The sequence below is a fragment of the Drosophila pseudoobscura genome, chromosome 2 (genome assembly GCF_009870125.1).
Source record: "Drosophila pseudoobscura strain MV-25-SWS-2005 chromosome 2, UCI_Dpse_MV25, whole genome shotgun sequence".
Lineage (NCBI taxonomy): Eukaryota > Metazoa > Arthropoda > Insecta > Diptera > Drosophilidae > Drosophila > Drosophila pseudoobscura.
The window spans coordinates 23284266-23307151 of NC_046679.1; the positions used below are offsets into that span (position 1 = coordinate 23284266).

The window sequence follows — 22886 nt, forward strand, 5'->3', positions numbered from 1 at the left end:
GGCAGACCTGCGGCAATGACATGCGGTTGGGCCAAGAACATATGGCCAAGACTTAGTGCCTTCTTGAGTGCCGACATTTTGACTGCCTAGATATATGTTTTTCTTCTGATGCTATAGAATTTTGTGGTGTACATTTCATACTTCATGTTGTAGTTGTTGTTGTTGTTGCTGGTGGTGCTCCTGTCATGTGGCACAAACGAATAAATCATTCGCGATAAGCCCCAAACTGAGTGCTCATGTTTATGGCTTTAATGGCTTTGGTCACACCAAATAAAATTTGCATTTTCCAAAAGGAAAAGAACAAAGAAAACTGCAAACCAAATTCAGTGATAACTCGGAACCAGAAAGGGAGAACGAGAACCAGAGATGCCATTGAATGATAGTCTTTTCAAAGATAACTCTTAATTACCGCCTAATTAATTAACAGATGAACGACGAGAGCACAGAAATCGTGTCGTTCTGCAGGCACGAAAGAGCTGGCAATAGCTGCTCTCACAGAGTGAGAACAGCAAACACGCCCCCGTCAATAATGAGCACAATGCGGTGGGAGCGAGATAGCTTGAATACTTCCATAATTGTCGGTGGTGCTTGCCTCGGTTGGTTGTCGTTGTGCTCTCTCTCTCTCTCTCACTCCCTTCCTCTTTGTCAGTGACTTTCCAGTTACTCACACAGGCGCAAGCATGACGTTGCACAAAGGAACGCTGGCACTGTGGAACACTGCGCTCTCTCTCGCTCTATCTTTCGCTGTTGAATTGCCGTTAACGATCACGTTGCCAGGACGACTGGAAGCCACAACATGTGTTCAAGTTTCGCCGTTTCGTTCCATCAGGACTGGTTTTTTCCACACGTTTCCAATATCGTATTTCAGTTTCAGCGTTTACGTGGCCGTAGTCGTCTCGCGGCCAAAAAGAAAATCGCGAGAGAGAGAGGCATACTGTGAGTGGGAGCCAGCAGGAAAGGGAGAGGGAGAGCGCAATAGTTTTTCGGCAAACAACAGACGGTAGATAGAGGGTCGCGCCCCAAAACGGACGGTCAAACAAAGCCGTCGGCGCTTCTGCGCTGCCAACAACGTTTGTGTTTCATTTCAAACGACTGCGGCTAGCTATTTACGGTATATAACCATATATTTCGGCAAATTTCAGAGGGTATCCACATATTGTACTAACACATGCAAAGATGTTCGGCTCGCATCAGCAGCCGAACGCCAGAGCCGAAGTCTCGATGCATGTCTGTGCATGTCTCAACATGTCTGCCATTCGGTTTTCAACATTCGACCAGCGCGGGTCTCTGTGTTGCGCGCGTCAAGAAAAAAATTATAACAGTTCAAAAGTTCATTCTGGCGCTCGCGTGCAGTCCGACCGCTGCTGCTCAAAACTAACGGTTCTTCAAAGCCCGTGCCTGTCGCCGTCCCCGTCGGAAAAGGTGCGTGCCTGTGATCCGAGTGCATGTGTGTGTCCGTGTGTGCAAGTGTAAAAGTGAAACGGAGACCAAGACGCAGCATACCCTGTCACGCGATACATACCCTGTAGCACCGAAAGAGAGGAGAACAGGAATTAGAAGAAGCAGAGGATACAGAAGAAGAACAAGAACAAGAAGAATTGTAAATTAAAAAGAGAGACAAAGTGCAAGTGCAGACTGCCGTCGGTCATTCCACTCCGCCCACGCGTGTGGGTGTGCGTGTTGGGGCAAGGCCAGACAAATGTCACTTTGACAACTTGCCTCTGCCTGTGGCGCCACCAGTGGCAGCAGCAACTCCAGCTACCGGCAAGCATCGTCGATCGTGCTTCAAATGATTTGCGTGCCGTTCTTGCGTTAGCGTTTATGGTTCCGTGTCGATTTTGATTTTTTGCTGTTTGTTGCATGCGTCGTCATCGTCATTGATAAACCCAAAGCCCAAACCACAATTACAACAGCAACAACAACCAACTCATGAGAGTGTTGCAAGTGCAAGTGAAAAAAGCAAAAGTGTGGCCCCATGCAAGAACCAAAACAAAGAACCCCCAGCACACGCAAAAGGAACCGCAATAATCAAAACAAAATCAAAATAATCGGCAAAATTGAAATTTGAAAAGCCATTGAGAAATTGGGGGAACATCGTATGGGGAAATGTTGCAAGGCTTTGTGCTAATTATTTTTGTATTTCCCACTCGGAATTTTGGAATTTATCCTACGTGGATGAAACTTCTTTGATTGGTTCCCAATAGGAAATTTAGGTTTTATCAAAGAATTTTGGATCTGTTTTTGAGTAAATTCGAAATATTCGCTTTTAAATTACATAAATATAAACTAGTAAAATGCAAAAGTGATTGAATATTACTAATCTCAATCCGAATATTTATTCCTTCCTAAACTTGATGAACTTAAAATTCTAAAGATATTGTTTTTCCATTTGCTCCTTCGATTGTTAAAAGACTTCGATTGTACAACTAATGCTTCAGTTTTATTCAATCGTAATAAAATATTTAAAGTTTCTTCCTATACATTTTGCTGATTACAGATTGAATCTAAGTTTTCCAAATTTATTCTTCGCTATTCAGTAACAAAATCTCAAGGAAGTTATATCCGAATTGTAGACTCTTATGTTGTTTCCTTCCATAATTTAATAAATTGTATAATTTATTTCTTCAATTCTCTCAGAGCAGCGCTATAGTAAAGTTTTGAAATCGTTAAACTTCATTCTAAACTTAAAGTTCGAAAAACGTTTAAAACATTTATTGTAGCCTCATAAAGCGAACTTTTATAGTTTCAATAAAGCTGTGCACATAAATTAAATATTTTTGTACAATTAAATGGGTTGTAAAATGTATAAAGCTGCTTACAATCATTAGTTTTCCAAGGAACCCAAAAGTTATCAAATAAAAACGCTTAAATATAGTTTAACATTCAATAAAGTTAGGGTGCATCCACCCTCTGAGATTCTGGAGCTTACGGACAAAATCGTATCGAAGTTTTCCCAGAGCTAATCCCAAAGACAAAACAAAGGCCTAGGCTTAGTGGCAATCCCAAGGCTTTCCCCATCACAAAGCCCCAACAACCCAGCGGTGTTTTCTCAATGGCTAAATCCGAGATTTCCCATTCACCTCCCCCTCTCCATGCAGTATTGAAACCGCTCGAAACTCCAGTGCAATAAGAGGAAAGAAGGCAGCGCGATGAAAAAGCAAACAAAATGTAAGCGTGATGATAATTAAAAATAAAATACCAGCAAGAAAGAAACAAAATTTACGCGTGGCTGCAGCCGTGGCCGAAACCGAAAACGACATCGAAGCAGCAGCAGGATCTCCCTGGATCCGAACGCAGCCAGAAGAAGCTTCTGGTGGCTGCCTGGTGGATCAGCCGTGTGGCCAGAGCAGACCAAATCAATAAATAAAAACCAATTACAACAAAAACGAAAAGAAAAGAGCAAAGAACAGTGAGCGTGCGAGCGAGCGAGCGAGCTAAGAGTTGATATAAGAAAAATAATAATCAGAAGAGTAAAAATCATTCACAACGGCGACCATAACGAACTCCGCCCTAGCGATGAGCCAGCTGGGCACCGTCTATGCCACCAAGCGGAGGCGACGGAACGGCAAAAGGTGAGTCCCCCCCTCGAGTCACCAGATACCAGATACCGATTCCCTAACCGAAAGATACACACTCGTACAGAGATACAGATATTCGTACAACAGATTGAAGACCAGCGCCCAGCGGGAGGCGGTATTCCATGGGATTGCTGTTTGCCTGTGTGTGTGTGAAAGATTTCAATCAATACGAATGAGTTGCTGCACTTGCCACTTACCCAGTTGCCACCTTTTGAGGCGCCACCCGCTGACGAGCTCAATGGCTGGCCCTATCAATCTCTCGCATGTATTCCCCAGACCACCTTTCAGCTACTGGTTTTTTCTTTTTCTACAATACACAGATTATTAATGATCTCTGGGGCAATCGTTGACAAATCACTTTTGACTCCTGACTTTGGCCCTTGGGCCCTCATCTCCCATCCTCCTGCCACGTCCAAGGTATTCCTTCAGTATTTCTTCAAATTGATTTGCATTATGCATGTCGGGGGCAGGGTAGCGTGAAATTACAGTAGCCACAAACAGTTCCACCAGATGATGATGATGATCATGACGATAATGATGTTGAGCCCCCCCTCAGGGCTCACAGGGCTCTCAGGGCTGCCTGTTCGCTGGAGGAGATCGGAATCTCCAAAAGGTGCACATTTAATTTCTGATAATTTTGTGTACTTAACTCCCAGCAGCAGCAGCAGCACCCAAGAAAGAAAGAATGGTGTTTTTCATCATATATAAATATATGAGAACACACGCATTATGCTAAAATTGTGCAGGAATTGCCACTGCAGACACGCCCACACGCTTTGCGGGTCTTTGGGCGTCTCCTTCTCCGCTTGCTCCTTCGATACGAAGTACTAGATGTACGACACCCATAATCATGAGCCACTGATCAGCTATACGGCCCTGCCTTGGCCTCGAACGGCGTACAGGTGGAGTGGAGCTGCAGAAAAGGCGAAGATGTAGGTTCCAAATTGAATAGATGAGTTGAGCGATAAATTAGCATATGAAAAGATCTACTTGAGCTAAGGAATGTATCTTTTCCGTAACAAAACGGGTATCAAATTACTAAATGGAGATGATAACTACTTTAAACATATTTATCTTCCAATAAATGTTTACTTTTGGATATAAAGCACATCTCTGAAAATGTACAAACAAAATAAACATATTTGAAACATGTTTTTTATTTGAATTGGATTGTAATGTAATATTTCATAGATAAAGATTCCGGGGATAAGTTTACCGTTTCTTCAATCTTTTATAGATAAATGGTAGGAATATTTGAATAATAGAGGTGCCAAATCCTAGAGAAAGATATTCTCTTCCCGCTTAAATTTTGCCTACAATTCTATCTCCGTGCCATTTGAACTTCCTTTCTGCATTTTCTAAATGCAGAAATTTCAATTGAATAGATAACTTTGCAATAAAGTATAGCCACAAACTTCACCAAGTTTTTAATTTATTTATTGAAATTGTTGGCCAGAGCCATGCGTCGTATGCGTAATATTTGCATGCGTTGCAAGTATTTTTAGGGGTAGCAGATACCGAAGGGCAGCTGTCCTCAGCTGTGGCACTTATGGGCTCAATTAAAATGTTGTAAAACACAGAGCAGAAGCTCAGAGGAACACACATTCTCTGATCAGTTCATTAAAAGCATTAAAAAATATATACGAAAAGCAAAAACTCCTATGATGGAGGGGTGCCCGGAACAGGGCACAGAACTCCATAGAGAGTGAGATCGCGGAGCCCCTCTCGGACCTGCCACTCGCACGTATAATTGCAGGTGTGCATTGCAGCAGGGAGAGGCAAGGTGACAATTTTGCGTCAGTCGAGCGAGTCAGAGTCGCGCGGTGTCAGAGTCCTCAGTCCTCAGCAGTCCGCAGGGTGGGGACCTTTTGTTTTTTTCGTTTTCATTTTCATTTTCGTGTTTTTTTTGCAGTAACTGCAGTAGAGTAAAGTGTAATTGTTTTTTGAGTTTGTTCTTTATCAAGGAACAGCGAATTATGCGGCTGCCTGTCGATGGTGCAACGAATTAAGTGGAGGTTTATGTTTTTGGCAGAGTCGGAAAGTCTGCAGGGACTTGAACACAGCAAAAGAAAGGGTAACGAGCGCGTTTATAATTACAATTCAAGCTTCAATTGTGCCTTTCCTATCGAAATATCCTATAAATTCTATGAATCATTTCTGCATGATCTAGAAATATCTGGTACTCCGCTTTCCTTTATTGCGCTGCAATCACTTCAGGTGCACTTTATAATTGGAGGCCAATGCATCGAACCATTTGCTGAGAGTGGCTGTTGGCCCTTGCCACAAGTAGTTAAAGTTCGTCTTGCCACAGACCACTGCCACCCCTTTCTTTACCCCTATATAGACGAGGGACCTCTCTCGCGCCGTTGGGTTCCACTTGTTGGTTGTTATGGATATATGAGGTCCTGCTTTTGCTTTATTGATTATCAGCTTGTTGTTTATGCTCTGCTCTCTCTCCCTCTCTCTCCCACTCTCTCTGTTGTTAATGTTGCACATACATATATATGTTATATATCTACAGATACAGATACAGATACAGATATATATATGGGAGTGTGTGCTCATATTATTGATTGCGGCAGCTGCTTTCCTTTTGCAATGCTTCCTTCTTGCTGCAGTTCTTGTGGCAAGTTCTGTTTGTTGCTGGCTGAAATTGTAATTAGCCATGTTGCAGGTTGCAATTGTAATTGTTGCTGTTGCAGTTGCAGTCGTATCTATTGTTGCATTTGTTGGTGTTGTTGCTGTCGAAGCCTTTGAAATAGTGTTTAAAGTTCAAGCACTCGTACTTTATGGACTTTGATTGAGTTGCACCCCTTGATGGATGAACTTGTGGGGCAAATGGTGGAAAAGAACTCATTTCTGGGGTAAAGGAGAACCATTTTATAAGGAAAATTCATTTCAGCATGTGAGGGATCTATTCTTTGGTAGTATATCGGAATAATTTGGAGACAATAGAGCGGGGATTCCTGCTATACAGAGGACAAAAATCTTAAGAGTAAGGCCAAGTCATATATTTATGTGATCTTCTCGTATTTTTTTGCTTACTCATCTGATTATCCCCAATTTTTCGCCTTTTCTTCATTGGGGCTTTTATTATGATGACTTTTTCATAAGCCTTTCTTCTTTCTTTCTGTTACTTTACTTTTCTGAGATATTCTAAAACGAATGCATTCTTTCATATTCTTGATCTTTTGCTCATTCTGTAGGAACCAAAATTTTCATGGAACGCATATTTTTCTACCCGCTGAAAAAAAGTGCATCTTCTTTCGCTAACAATGATAGAACTTTTTAATGATAGACAACCTATCTGAGATCTTGTATATATACACACGTCGGCATAAGTATTTTGACAAAGCTCTACGCAACGTTTAGCGTTGAATTTTGACGAATTGCTACGTGTTACAGCTCTCTTATCTGATTTACCGCTAACTACATGAATGCATAAAGTATATTGCAAATTATCTTCGTAGTTGCATTTTGCGTTTTGTTAATATGCTTCTTATTCTCATTCGTAATCTGATCTTGGCTGGACAAAAGTATTTTGTCAGAACTTCAATTAATTTGCATTGATCTGCTGTTGATAGAAAGCGAAACCATTATTACGGATTATCTCAGTTTAGAGATTGTAAATGCTGATAAAAATTGTTTTCGTTCAATAATTTGTGAAATATGAGTAACCGAAAGGAATTCAGTGAATCTCTTAAAAATGAAATAATAGTGAAGTTCAACTCTGGTATTTCAGTGCAAAATATCAGTAGATTATAGTATATTTCACGTCAGACAAACTGCTATAAAAAAACAAATTTAAAAAAACCAACACTGCTAAAAACGCTACACGTTGTGGCAGACCACGAAAGAAAACTGCCAAGGTAGACACTTTTAGTTTGCGGCAATTTAAGCAGGATGTCTTGAAAACTCCTCGATCGGTTGCCAATGACTTGAAGGAAACAGGAAATTTTGATGTCAGCGAACGGACAATACGTAGAGGTCTTAAGGAAACTGATTTTTGAACATATATTATCAGAGCTTTAGTGCAAATAACACAGCGCAATAATTTAAAGCGCCTTGAGTTTGCCAAAAAATTAATCGGCAAATAATTTTAATTTTGGAAAAAATTTTTTTGGAGTGATGCCAGTGCTTTTCAGTTTCACGGCTCAAAAAAAAATTGTTTTCGTAAGAAACCTAAAAGAACGTCGCAAAAAAGTGGCACCTATATGTGTAAGATCGGTCCATGGAGGTGGGACCATAATGTTGTATGGATACGTCGCCTACAACGGCTCGCGAAATTTAGTTCCTGTTGATGGTAGCATGAATAAAGACAAATATTTGGAAGTGCTAAACATTCACGCTTTCTCCTCTGGAGATAATTTTATTGGGGAGTCCTTTACCTTTAAACAGGACAATGCCCCGTGTCATAAAGCTAAAGTCGTTACCCAATTCTTGAAGGACATTGGGGTTAATACTTTGGACTAGCCGCCCCAGAGCAAAGACTTAAACATTATCGAGAATCTCTGGTCTTATATAAAAAGAAACCGGACTCCAAATTTGACAAGGAACCGTAAGAATATAATCTGAGAGGTGAAATCACTCTGGAGAGAAATTCTGCTGGCTTATATCCACAGCTTAGTAGAGTCAGTTCCGAGACGTCTGCAAAAGGTGATAGAGGCAAAGGGAGGATATATATTTTACTGATTCATCATAAAAAGTTAGTTCGTTCCATTAGTTTTTTTTTTTTTTTACATTTTATAAAATGTCAAAATACTTATGCCACCGTCTGTTTGGGAATAATTAATTTTCATTTCACAATAAACCCACTTATCATACTTTTTTTACATATTGTTAATAGCTTAATATAATACCTATCTACGATAAATAAATATAGTTTCTACTTTGAAAAAATAAGAAGTTACAACCGAATATGTTGTGCATAATTTTTGTCAAAATACTTATGCCGATGTGTGTATAATGATGCCTCTCTGTATCCTTTCTATAGGCCCATTTCTTTCTTCTAGTCGACTTTAAATCAATTTCTAAAAACCTTTTCTTGATCTTTTTTGCCCCAGAAACTATTGAAATTTTTAACCAAAATAATTTCTCCAAGCAACCGCTCCCCCTTGCTCTGCCAAAAAGATCTACTTTCAACCGACTCGTATCTAAGATCAACCCCCCTCATATATCACATTCTCCCCCCCCCCCCCTGTCTTCATTCTGCAACAAATGCATTTTTATAATTTTTGATGAATTACCTTTCGGAGTCTATGAACTTTTGGTATTCCCACAAGGCCCACAGCCCAGAGGAGGGAGGGAGGGAGTGGGAGATCCTCGCAGTGGAAAACCACAACCCACTGCCACTGACATATGCCGCTGCCTCTGTGCCGGAGCTAGGAGAGCAGGAGCCGCCGATGACCATATGGCCAGGACCAGGCCAGGACCTTTTGCCTACTCGTAAATTTCGAGTCGCAGCTCAATTTAATGTTGGTCAAAGAACTGACCAGCAGGCAGGATGCCAGGACACATCGATGGGCGTGGGGATGGGGGAGGCAACACATGGTGGCCCATGGTGGTTCTGCTGCTCGAGGTCCTGCTCCTGGTGCCCTGTGGTGGTGGGTTGCTCATTAGTTGCGCCTGCGCCCTTCGCATGGGGTTAAAAGTATCTCTCGTATCGCCTTGAGAGCCACTAGCGGGCTATTCTATTTAGTTAATTACACTCGCCTTGCCTCTAGAAGGGTGGGGGGGTGCCACAGATCGGTAGATATCAAAAGTTGAATGACATTTGCCGGAGGGATATTCTGTTTTAGGGGCTAAAGAATTTTTCAAGTTTGTTGGGCATATTTAATGGAAATTCTTGACAAATTTTCAGTGAAATTTGCTTGTTTTTGTTTCTCTGAATATTTATTGCCCTTTTATATTTACATAAATTGGATGCTGTTGGGATGTCTATATCTTTTTAGATTATCTAGATAGTTCCCGAAAATTCCATCTGTATTTTGTGGTTGATAATGCTTCATAAATTAATAGCGTATCAATCATTATAAGGACTGAAACCTCAGGCTTTCTTATATATGTTTTATATGACAGTTTCCAAGTAGAACCAAATCTTGGCATTTTCTTATCATTTCTGAATAGCTTTATAATTTTATTGCTATTATTCCCCAGGGTATAACATTCATCAATATTATTCATACGACGAATTTTCTTTTTGGTTCTTCCGAAAGATGCCCATCTGAAGCATTTATAATCGGGCGATTCAATCTATTGCTGGTATTGAGTTCCGAAGAATTTTCCCTGGAGAGAGAGATTAAATTTGTATTTTTCGAGACACATTGTATAGGTCTATGCTCTAATATTCCCAACTAAGTAATCCCAAAGATTCCCTTTGCAGTTGCCCTTCCCCATTTTTGTATTCATTGAATTCCTGATTTTCACTGGACGATTTTCCATTGGGGACGTGGGGGCTTTAAATGCTTTTGCTACCGTCTTTGGTTAACCGTTTTTTCCATTGCCAGCAGGCCGACGCTTCAGTTGCTGGCGATTATCCATATCCCCTACCCCAGCCCCCATCTATCCGAGTGTGTATCTAAGTATTTCTCTTTCTCTATGAGTGGGTATCTGTGTGTGAGTGCTTGGCATGTGTGTGTGTGTGTGTGTGTTGGTAATTAACACCATTGCGTAATGCAGCGTATCGAAGCCTAAATAGTGCTGCTCCATATGCCAGTGGGGTATGGGAATGAGATTTAGGATGAGGGGCGGCACTGATATCAGCCATTAAATGTAGCTATCCATCCTTTTCGCTCTCCATCACCATCTCCCTCTCTCGCTCTCGAATGTGGCAGCAACTTTGTTGCCATTTATGGGGTTCTGTGTCTGTGGTCTCGCATCAGTCACGTTGAAGAGGTGTTGAAAAGCTTACGTCCCGCTTACAAGCGGTTTAGTCCAATCGATTGTCAGACTATCCTATCCGTCTGGTCAGGGATCAGGATCAGGCAGCCAGTCGGGATCTGGGCTAGGGTTTTGGTGTCAGTGAACCGCCGACAGGCCCAGACAAGCCCATGAAAAAGGGGCAGCTCTCACTCCCTCTTTCCTCTGTCCTCTTTCTCTCTTGGCCAGCCGCTAATCCATAAGCCACCGAAAAACTATGCTGCTTTTGACCACCTGCTTTTGGCCAACCCCGAGGACCAGCCAGGCCTAGCCCTGGTTACTCAGCGCGAAAGCAAAACAAAAGAATTTTGAATTAACCCAAAGCGTTCCATTAAAATCCACCACCGACCGCCGAAGGTGCAGTTCCAATTCCCGGTTCCAGGAGCTGGAGTGCGGCAGGACCAAAAACCAGGACGCACTGTTGCCTGTACCCTGTTGTTGCTTTCTCTGTTTTTAGTGTGCGCTGAAGTGGAGCGCGAAGGGGTCGTGAGTGGGGCGGGGGGACCAGTGCCCAAGTCCGAGTCCGAGTCCCAGGCGAGTGAGGAGGTGGGTGGAGTGTCCTGCCCCGAGCAGGTGATACTTTCAATTCCCTTTGTTGTACATGATACCCTCCTGGCCATAATGGATCGTTTAACTTTGTGAGTGAGCTTACAAAAGGACGAAGGGTCTAAGGGAAAATGTTTGGGATAAGCAGTAAAGATTGTAGGTGTTAGAGAATGATCTTTCATTTAAGAACCGATGGGCTTCCTACTATTATCTCAATCGTAGTCTGATCTCAATAGTCCCAAAAGGTTATAGCAAAAGTCAAATAGAACCGAACATTTCTAACCGATTGCGTAGGGTATGATATTAGAGGTAGTATTAGTGCTTAAAAAAAAGAATATTAAACAGTTAAAATTAAAAAAAGAGTCTTAGGTACACTTAGAGAAAAATGGCATAGTATAAAGGAAAAACACGAATATTTAAATTAAATATTCTGTTTTGAAATATAAAGTATAAACATAGTGCAATTAAATATAATTTACTTCGATTGAATTATAAATTTATACAAAAGTCTATTTAATACGCCCCATATTTTAGCCAAATATAAAACGACTTAAAATAAATATCTTACATTAAATTTATAGGAATAATATTTATGCTACATATGAAATCGATTTACATCGAATTAATTTACAAGTGTAAAAACTTTTTTTTTTAAATTTAAATCTCGGAGAAAATATATTGGTAAAATTTCGTATAAAATGATGTATAAATATTGAACTTTCAGGACTTTTTATTCTGTTTTTATGTACATTGTATATACATAAGGTTTATAGAACAGTTGAAAGCGTTGCTAATCTTTTTTAGTGAAATGCAAAGAATGATATATTGTATACTGACAGGAAGATATATATGTCTATATCTTTAAGGTATTTAATCCTTATCCTTGATTAGCTTTCTCCAAAACTGACCGGAAAACAGCCATCTCTCTATATCTTGAATATGTATTCTGATAATATAAATATAACTCGTATTCTTTGTTCTTAAGTTTCCCCCTTATCCCCTCCATTCCCTGGACTCCCTTGCGAGTGGGGAAAAATCGAAATCAGAAATAATTTTTAATAATTATGCGCTTGTCGTGGCACACACGGGGGGGGAAGGGAAGGGGCGGATGGGGGGGGGAATGATAAATGATTAATGCCAAAATGCCAAATGCGCATCATTAGCGCACAGTAGCTATAGGCCGTGCCCCCCGCCCCTCTATCTACCCCTGCGAGGCCTGCTCCCCGTCCCTTCGCCTCTCCCCGTCCCCCACCCTCTTCCTCCAATCCAGCGCCCCACTAAATATAAAGGCCGCGCCCACCATAGAAAGCAGGGTGGAACCCGAACCCCGAACCCCGACAGCCAGGCAGCCAGGCAGGCAGGCTGCTTTTGCTACCTTTTTGCCTATACCTTTTCTTCTCCTTCTGCTGCTGCTTCTCCTTCTTCTGTATTTGCTTCCCCTCTTTCTTCTTCTTCGCCCTCCTCCTTCTCCTTCTCCTTCTCCTTCTCCTCATCCTCTGGGCTTTGGCGTTCGTTCGCAGCTGTCAAAAGGTTTTCAAAGTTGCCTTTGCCCGGCGCTTTGATGTCGCCCCCGACTGTCTCTCTCTTTTTGTCTTACTCACTCACTCTCTCTGTGTTAGTGCGAGTGTGTTGTGTATCTGTGTGTGTGTCAGTAGTAGATACATTTTTTTCCACACACAGCGGCTTTCAGTGGGGTGGAAGGGAGGGGGGGGGGGGGGGGGGAGCTCCAAAAGAGATTCCGCTGCGCGAATCGCAAAAATGTTTAATCGATAAAATAAATGAGTTGCCTTTTGCCACAGTTTTCTTTGGTTGTTGTTTTTTTGTTGTTGATTTGTTGTTGCTGCCCCCAGTTGTTGTTGTTGTTTTAGCTGTTGTTTTAGTTAGTTAGTCCACATATTGTTATTATTAGAGCCTGGGGGCCCCATAGGTGACGTTTATTCTGGTAGAGAACTCTTCTGAACCCAAAAGTTCATAAAACTACCAGAACAAACACACAGCCATAACTGTACTGCTTTATGCACTCAGCAAAGGACTGTATCTGACGGATACGAATTGTTTTTGCCACTAAGATCATAAAATATTCGCAAGTGAAACGGAAAATAGCTCGATATTAATATTATGGGGAATCTATTGTGGATAGGAGCTACCTTAAGCGATTCAGAACAAGAAATACGAAATCTAAGGGCAGGTCCTGTTAGATGCTTTATCTATTTGTGAAATACATGATTATCCGATGAAATTGTAATCAATTTTTGTAGAGAAGAAGAAGCTTAGAGGTGGAGGAGACTCAGAAGAACATATATTTACATATCGAATAGGGTATAGAGCCCTCCTCTCTGAGCGTTACCAATTTCTCCTCGCAATCATTATACCCTCTTGATGATGTTTATAGCAAACAAAGAACAGCTTCATCTGTCAGTTTGGTATGCCTGGAAAATGTCACAATTAATTGAATTTACATTTTGGCATATTCGAAAATGTCAAAACAAAGACAAAGAAACCAGAGTTAAGCGCCATTTAAAGAAGCTGTCAACATGCTACCGTGTGGCAGAGAGGAACCACTTAAGGCCCAGATCCCAGTCACACACACAGAGGCAGAAAAGGGGCCTCCTAATCTATGGACCACTTAATGGATCTGCGCCAAATTCACGCATAAATTTCAGGCCTCCAGCATCCCGAAAAAAAAGCTGTTAAAATTAACGAGGAGCACAGACAGAGATAGAGAGTGTGCAACAGAGGGAGAGGGAGAGAGAGAGAGAGAGACAGCTTCTTCACAGCTCCCAGAGCCAACTCATTAATTTTGTCAACCGAAAAGGGGAGCAACGAGAAAAAGGAGAGAATGAATCGCAGTAGCTGAAACCAAAAGCGACTACAAAACGATCGCGCAACTTTGTCAAGATAAAGCCAGGGAATGAACAGCAGATGAAGGGGAGGAGTATCTGCAGGAGGAGGAGGAGTATCTGCAGGAGGAGGAGGAGTATCTACAGGAGGAGCATCTGGAGGAGGACTGCAGGACTGTTGTCTGGCAATGGGGAATATCCAAATTCCCAAACAGACTCGATCGCTCGATCGGCAGGTTCACGGCCCGCGCTAATCGTCAGCGAAAGGCAAAGAAAAAAGGAAGAAAACACCTCTTGAATGGCCGAAGCAACCGAATTAAGTTGTTAAACGCATTATTTGCATATTTCCGAATGCAAGTGTGTGGCTGTGGATGCCGCATTAAGATGCCACAAGTGTCTCCTCTGTGCCAGCCTCATTTGCATATTAATTGTGTAAACAGAGGTCGGGGCCTCCTCTTCCTTTTCGCTTAATGAAGTGATAAATGTTATTCCGATTACTTCACAGGCGGATAGCCGCCAAGGGACAATCGTTTTGATCTATGAAAAGAGGATTTGTAACCCTGTATCCCTCTATCCCTGTTTACCGTGTTTATTTTGGGAGCTTAATGGCATTATAGACCACATATCGTATTCCTTGATGGTCTCTCATTCAAGCAACAAGTGCTTTTTGGGTATGCAAAATCAAAAATTTAGTTGCAACAAAAGTGAACGCTGATGACCCATACTTTGTTGTTGTTGGTGTTTTTACCATTTGTTATTTTTGTGCCTTTTTTTTGGACACGCTACTTGGCGTTTCGGTGGCAAAAGGGTTGATTGTGTGAGCGGGGGCAGGGCGAGGGCGAGGGCGAGGGGGCACTGCGAGAGTGGGGCATCTATCAGCTGCAATGGCGGCACGCAGCTCTCGACCAGCACGCATAGGCCAAAGTCAAAGGAGGAAGAGCGAGTGAGAGAGACAGAGAACTGATGAATGAATGAATGAATGAAACGAGTGTGTCTGAATGAGTGTCTGCCCCTGACTCTGGGTGTCTGTGTGTGTTTATAGCGATTTTGGCGCCAAATCGAGCATGCTATGCGATCAACATGGAACATGCTGCGTATGCGTAATGCCTGGCATGCAACACAGACAGAGCACAGAGCAGTGGCATGCCGTAGACAGAAGAGTCACGTGGATGCCATGAACTCACGTGCCCCCCAAAGGATTGCGTGTCATTTCTTTATAAACACATCCAGAAACAACAACAGGCAGGGGAGTGTGTGGGGGCGGGGGGAGGCATATGCAAAGCAGTTGATAGAAGGGGGTGAGCGAAGGAGATTAAGCAACCATCGACACTTTTCAAATGGGGAAATATTTAAAGAGACAAGTTTGTGTTTTATGGAAAAGCTTACACCGAACTGAGGGATGCGGTAAGAGACCATTCCAAGGGATATCCTCTGAAATACGACTATCTATTATCTCTATAATGTCTCCTTGAAACCTCTACCATCTAAGAACAATAGACAGAAAAAAATACCCACTGTATCTGTGTTTTGTGAGAGCTATTGGAGCATTCAAAGAAACCCTAAAGAACCTAAAGTATTCCTGTAAGCTACTGTACTCCACCTCTCTGTACCCGTATACGTGGCATGTGAGGGGCGTGGCTGCGTTCTGCAGGATTTCGAGATTCTATCTTCCGTGTTGGATCTCTCTGGACTTTGCTTTGCCGCGTCCTTCTGTGGTCTAGTGGGCGGGGGGGAGGCGAGTGTGCAGCCTTGCCTTGGACCTTGCAATTTGTGTCAACCCAACACACACCTGTCTCTCCATTACCCAGCCCGACCCCAATCGACCCCACCGCGCCACTTAGGGGCAGGCAGACCATGGAAAAAAACCCACAATCCCAATCCCAAAAGTCGTCCGCATTGTAATTTCTTTAAAAGCAATTCATTTCATAATGGGAAAAGGAAAGAAGAAATGTGAAGAAGAATGCCACGCTGGAGCAGAGAGAGAGAGAGAGCAAAATGAGGGGGAAGAAGAGGAGGGGGTGCAGGGGGGGCTACGAAAATGGCGAAAAATAATACATGGGGAAAATGTTCAGAAGGAAGGACGACGGACAATAAAAATGGCTTTTTGGGGCTGAAGTTTTCGCAAGGAGCGTACACACACACACACAGAAGCACACACACACACACAGAAGCACACACACACACACACACACACACAAAGACACACACACAAAGACACACACACACATAGCTATACATAGCTATGCAGTTATCCTTTGTTCGCTGGGATTCCTCTCTATACTTCTCTCTCTAAGCCCGTTCCTTTCTCTCTATATATCTTCCTTGCGTTCTTTCTTTCCTTCTCTGTCTCTGCCTCTGTCTCTGTCTCTGCCTTGACGTTTTTATGGCCCCCAGACAAAAGGTTGAAGCCACCTTTCACCTTTCTCATTCCCCCCAAAAACTCTCCCTCAAACCTTGCAGCCCTCCTCCTCCAGCCCTACCCTCAAAAAGTTCTTTACTTTTTGGAAAGTTGTTTATGGAATTCATTTTATTCCCATTCCGTAGTCTTCCTCCGTCTGTAGCCGTTCTCTCCTGCTCCTCCTCCTCCTCCTGCTCCTTCTCCTCTTCCTCCTGCTCCTTGCTCCTTGCTCCTTGTGTAGTCTGTATGCCCTTGCCATTTAGTTTCTTTCTTTTCGTTGTGCCCCGACGACTCCCTTTCCCGTTGTTGCCTTCTTTTTCTTATAGATAATAAGAAAATTATACATTTTATGCCGCAAACTTAGAGCGAGACAGAAAACAAGAGAGACTCTGAGAGAAAAAATCCAAAAAAATAATACACCGCATTGCCCCCAATTTAGGTTTTTATGGGGCCCTCAATTTTGTTGAACTGGAAATTATATTTCTATGTCGATTCCTTTTGCCTAATTTCGCAGTGCATTCCAATGCGTCTAACGGTTTCGCTGCCATCATCAATATAATAACCAGATCGGATCCCAGGAGACCTACGAGTATCCCCACTATAACTGGCGAGATTTTGCGAGTCGTTTAAAGACCTTTTTGGGGAGCGCACCAGACACTGATAATTTTCACAAATATCTCCGTAATTGGACATTTAATTAAATTAATTTTTGGCTTTTATTTGAGTGATGCAGAAGGCGAGGGAGAGCGACAGAGAGAGGGATCCCACGTTTAGAAACGATTTGTGTGGAGACAACTGTTTGTCCTTTAACGGAATACTTAGGGAAAAGCCTATCCCCAGTTTTGGGGCTGGAATGCCAATAGACCTGCAAAATGGATTAAATTATTATCATTTATCATTGATTTTTGGTTAGAGAGAGCAGATGGAGGCACCACATTTACCCAAGAGCGAACCAGAGAGAACTCCACTTATCCTTGGATACTTATCTTAGATCCTTCTTTTATCCCGCCGTCAGGCTTGGGCGAGACATTGGCATTCCTTTAACCGGGGGACAACACCTCAGTGGCATGATAATGGCACTGGGATTGGGGATTGCGATTGGGGCAAGGGATTGGCGATAGCGATTGCGATAGAGGAACTCGGGGATTAGCCGACAGAAACAATTTGAGGCAACATGTCGTCCAGTTTTGTGACATCAAACGGACATGCCACTGACAATTACCCGAGAGCTCAGAGCAGAGCAAAAACAACGGAACCAGCAACCCCCCCCCACACCCCATATGGATACTGGATAGAGGAGAGGGGTAGTGGCAGTGGCAGTGGCAGAGGCAGAGGAGCCTTAGGAACCAATTAACTTAACGCGACAATATCCTGCAACAGTCCTGGAGCCCAGGTCCTAGTCGGAGTCCACACATACACGTAGCGTCTGGTGTGTGTGTGTGTGTGTGTGTGTGTGCAGCCAAGCAAAAAGGTTTTCAAAAAAACAGCAAACAATGGAAAATGTTCAGAATAGTGACAAAAAAGCAACGCAAGAAATGTGGATGGATGGATGGATGGATGGTTGGGGGGGGAAGGAAGAGTAGGGGATATGGATGGGGAGTGGAGGGGGCTGACCATGGAAGGGGTCGCCTCATAAATTACAAATATAATTACATTTAATTACCGCAATTAACTTTGTAATAATGTCAATGAAAATGATGAGACAAAATATGATTAAAAAATAACACACACCGCGATGGAAAGAGAGGAACAGCCACAGAAAGAGAGGCAAATATGCAAAGAAACAGCCAACGAAAGAGAGGGAAAACACACACACAAAGATACAACCAAAGAAAGAGAAGGATGCACATATGTGGCTTATAAAGACAATCCTCTAGAACTGCTGGTCGGTTTATCCGCTTATGACCGGAGATAATGATGAATTAGCGGCAAAGCTTTTGTAAACCAGAACGAACCAACCATCCAACCATCCATCCAACCATTCAACCATCCATCAGGCCATCAGTCCACACACAAGCTAATCCAAACTCATTCAGATTGCTGCAACTCCCCTACCAATCCCCCTTTCCCCCCGTTTACCACTCCTCGAGTCCCATCATAAACGGATTTTGCATTTATGAGTGTTCCCCTTCCGCCCCCGTTCCTTCGCCTTGGACGGATTGTATCCGTATCACTTTCAGTATTTGGATTTTGCAGTGGTATTTTCCAGACCGCTTCGGTTTCTGGGCTGGGCTCTGTTGGGTCCTCGAACTTTTATGACATTTAATTGGAGTGCCTTCTGATTGCGGCCGACTTCTTATTCGTTGTTTATGATTTGATTCATGGAAATTATTAGAGGTAGTCTCTGTGTAGCAATGGGGGAAGATGAACTTCTTTGAATCGCAATCTGATACTTTAAATGTTTGCATATTCAGCTTTGGAGCTCTGCTTCGTTTACTATTATTAACTGATTCGAATGTAATTTGGCTAATGATCAATTTATTTGATGTTTCTTATGGTTTTTAGACATGAAAGGCTCTAAGAATTTGTGTTAAAAATTGGCTTCGAAGTTTAAAGATCAATAAGAATTTCGATACAGATTCGATTCGGTAGCTGTTTGTGTCCATGCGATACATTTTTGATCACAGCATCCTTAAAACCATTTAATTTATGGGAGTCGATATTTTGTTAAGGGTTTAACAGCTGTTTTAAAGGAAACTATCGCTAAGGCTTCGATAAAACATCTCTTGTTTATCGAATGTGTGCTTATCGATATTTGTTATTTATTGATACCTGCAGAGATACCCGTTTTGGTTGCTATATTGCTGGGCTTATTCAATATTCATATAGATACATTTCAGGTTTAACGATAAATATTTCGACTATTATTTCGATTAAAAGCAGATCCTTAGTTAGGCATTAATTGCCTGAGCGCCATAGCCCACCCTAAAAGATGATGTCTCTGGAGAAGTTGTTAAACCAACGATAGCTAATCGATTGACCATCGATTATCTCTTTCGATTAACATCCGAAAATACGTAGGGTAATAATGACACGTACTTTCTCACCCAATCTTAATGGTAGCAGAGGGCATGGAGTTGTGCAACCCGCAGCCACATCTGATGGTAGATCGTCTAATGAACCAGAGATCAAGTGGGCATAGCTAATCGAAATCAACCCTCGACCGAGAGTCCGAGTCCGTTTGTGCTTGGCAATCCTTGCCCGTCCCCTTCCCCGTGCCATCATCAGGGGAGGATATTCCGAGGGTCCGTCTGTCTGTCCACTATACGTATATAGTTCTAGGGTAACTGATAAGTGCAATTAATAATTTTGACCTTTTCAAGTTCGCGCCGGGCCACAGCTGACGCTTCTAGCGGCTCGCGTTCTATATTTTATGGAGAGGCAACTTTCCATTTATGCATGAAAATTGTTTTGCCTGAATTTCCCTTTTGTTTTTACACCCTGCTGCTATGTATGTTCTCTGATGTTCTGTTTTCCCTCTGCTTGCAGCCTGAAGCCGCCGCCCAAGGATGGCGTCACAAAGAGCAATCCATCAAAGCGGCATCGGGAGCGCCTCAACGCGGAGCTGGATCTGCTCGCCTCCCTGCTGCCCTTCGAGCAGAACATCTTGAGCAAACTGGATCGACTGAGCATACTAAGGCTGTCCGTTAGTTATTTAAGAACCAAAAGTTATTTTCAAGGTGAGTGCGGGATGGAGCAGAAATAGAAAAGGCCACCCCCCTCCCTCCCAGAAAAGGTGGGTTTCGCCCCAAACCCCTGGCTTTGGCTTCGATTCCATTTGCCATACGGCGCGTAACAGTTTTTGGCCTATTAAATCGATTATGCTTGGGCTCTCGGCGAGGAGACCTTCTCCCGTTCTGGTTTTTGGCTTGGGTTTGGGCTTGGGTTTGGCCTAGAACATGACTCATAAATGATTCAAAACTAATTTCAACGACGCGCCAGGAAGTCCTCTAGTCTGCTCTCCCGAAACAGAAGCAAGAAACAAACCAGAAAGAGAAACAGAAACAGAAATACAGACAGGACATAGAAAGGACACACGCACGTGCTGTTGACGGATTAAGGCAGACAGAACGGAAGGAAGGAAGGAAGGAACAGGAGCGGTTCGTAGAGGGGCAGGACCTCCACTAAGATATGTATCTACGACTTCCCTCAGGGGTGCTTTAGACCATGCTTTAGGGATGGGATGAATGGATGGATGGCTGAGTGGAGGGGGATCTCGAAAATATTTCGTATAATTTAAATTAATTAAAACAAATGCAATAAACTCTCGACTCTCGGGCCTTGATGGCTTGATTAACGATTCGCTCTCTCTCCTTCGAGGTCATTCACATTAAGCTTTGTTTTAATGAAAAAAAAAACAAGAGAAAGACAGAGAGGGAAGCATATTTAATTGCTTCATTTGCCATAAAAATTGGCAAAACACCAGAAGGGGTTCCCGCAGTCCAGAGAGAGAGAGAGGGTAGTATGACAGCTTTAATTAAGTTTAAGTGCAGAATTAAAGCGGGGTCCTGGGAGGTTCCCCAGCCCCAGCCCCTGCCGAAAAACTCTCTCCCCAGAATAAAGACGAAGCCGACAAAAAAAGGTTACAAAACTTGAGTAAATATTTTGACAATTAGCGGTCAAGCCGTAGTTCAGCGTTAATTGCAATGGCAACAGAAAAGGAGCAGCATTTGGACATCCGCTTGCCACGTGCCACGTGCCGCATTGTGCATTGTGAAAAGTCAATATAAACATTAGTTTCCTTTTGCCAATGGCATCCCTGCTGCCAAGCCCTGCTATGCCCAATGTCCAATGCCCAATGGGAACCTCAAAGGACAACGACAGGGACAAGGACTGCAACGACGACGGGTTAATGGACCAGAACCGTTGCGGCGTGTGCCCCGGTGAGTGGCCTCTGTGTCCGTACAGCCGTACAGCCCCCCCCGCACACCTTCTGGTATGGACGTTCCCGAGTCCCAGAGTCTCAGTGTCCCGGGGTTGTGAGGTCAAAGTTTGTTTTCCCTTTGGTTTTCATTTGTTTGTCCTACGCCCCACCAAATACGAGTAGTAGATGTTTTTCGGATATTATCGGGATCATTTAATTTACAATTAGTGTTTGTTTTGCCTTCCGCACACACACACATAGTCTGGGACTCTCTCTCTCTCTCTGATCGAGGGACCAGGACCAGGACCAGGACAGGGCAATGGGTTTAATTCGGAACTTGTGCCGTTCATGGGATTACCAGGCGGAAGCACTCAAGACGATTAAAATTGATTCGAGAAAGGGTATGGGAAGGATATTGAGCGCCGATGAGAACTCAAACGTGTCTCATTCTCATTAGATGCCCATATTGATGGAAATCCAATGAGAAGAAGTTTAACCCTAGGATCTGCATCTGTAGATACAAAAACACATGTACAATCCATATAGCTATATAGATATAGATATATCTAAGCATTAGTACGCATCTATGTATCATTTCTATGTACTTGTACGTTTGTGGGGGATGATGATGACTCCCTTTCTGTAGTTGCTTGACCCTGACTTGCGCAAAAACCGAAAACCGAACCCAAAAACCGAACTCCAAGTCGCTCTCTCAACGTTTGGCTTTAGTTTCAGTTGTAGGACCACGCCCTCCGCACTCCTGCCCCCATCCTTGAGGAGCGCTTGATGATTTACTAATTCTCTCTTTCGTATTTTTGTGGCGAGTCCGAGAGTATCTCTGCATTGGGTTTGTGCCTCCAAACTAAATAATTAAAGCGCGCTGCTAATGGCCCATTGTCTTGGCCCTCGAATAGCAGAGGGAGACGGCGATGGGGCAGCAGCAAAGGGCCAAGGACTACCACCTTATGGCCACTATTCTGGCAGGGCCATAATTGTTAAGACGCGCAATTTCTACATTTTTAATGCCCGTGGAGGTCGGCTGCTGCCGCCTCTGCCGCTGTCTCCCGGCGCTTCGACGTCTGCCTAATTGATGAGTTGCGTAATTAAGTGGCAAGGGAAAGTCGAGAAACAATTGCTAAAAACATTAGTTGTTATGGCCCTTTTAGATATTGATAGTTCTTGCCTACACTTTTTTTTTACGATTATTATATGTACATTCTTTTCTGCGGTAGCTCTTTTGGGGCACACGCAAAGCTGCCCCCACCAGCAACGCCCATTAAATGCGCCATAAAAACCAGTTCATAGGCAAATTGTGTTCCCAAGAAGCTTCCAGTGGCTTCCAGAGAGTCAAGTACTCTTCAAAGATTCGGTAATGTGAGATGGGAACAAATTTGCATTTTCATTGCCGTCTGCCTAAGGGGGGGTCTCTTTTTTGCGTTGGTTGAAAAGCCCCCACCAGAGTTCCCACACATGATTAAAAGGTGCACTGAGAGAAAAGGAAACCCAAGAAAAACTTCTTGTAAAGAAACTCTTATTAGAAGATCATGATGGCACGCCAGCTGTTCACACTTCTTATGATAGGGTTCTCCCTAGGGTAGGAGATTTCGAGGGTTCCCCTTGCTCGATCCAAGGGACCAAAACCGGTTTAAAGTGTGCCACCAGACGGTGAAAATTCGTTTCTACTTTCCTTAGAGAAACCTCAGCCAGCAGTTCATTTTTGTAGTAAACATTTTCCTGATAAT

General features: G+C 43.0%; 1 protein-coding gene across 2 annotated transcripts in view; it reads left to right on the plus strand.

The window, feature by feature from the left end:
- Positions 1-865: 865 nt before the first annotated feature.
- Positions 866-22886, plus strand: part of ss (aryl hydrocarbon receptor spineless) — a 37786-nt gene continuing 15765 nt past the window's right edge. Inside the window, exons 1-3 of one of the 2 annotated variants that reach the window (XM_033385710.1) lie at positions 866-1111; positions 3099-3572; positions 19770-19960. In XM_033385710.1, the coding sequence (XP_033241601.1) occupies positions 3517-3572; positions 19770-19960 (247 nt within the window). In that variant the 5' untranslated portion in view covers positions 866-1111; positions 3099-3516. Of the gene's footprint in view, positions 1112-1140; positions 1423-3098; positions 3573-19769; positions 19961-22886 lie in introns of those variants that run through there. The other variant, XM_001359416.5, reaches the window with a different exon arrangement.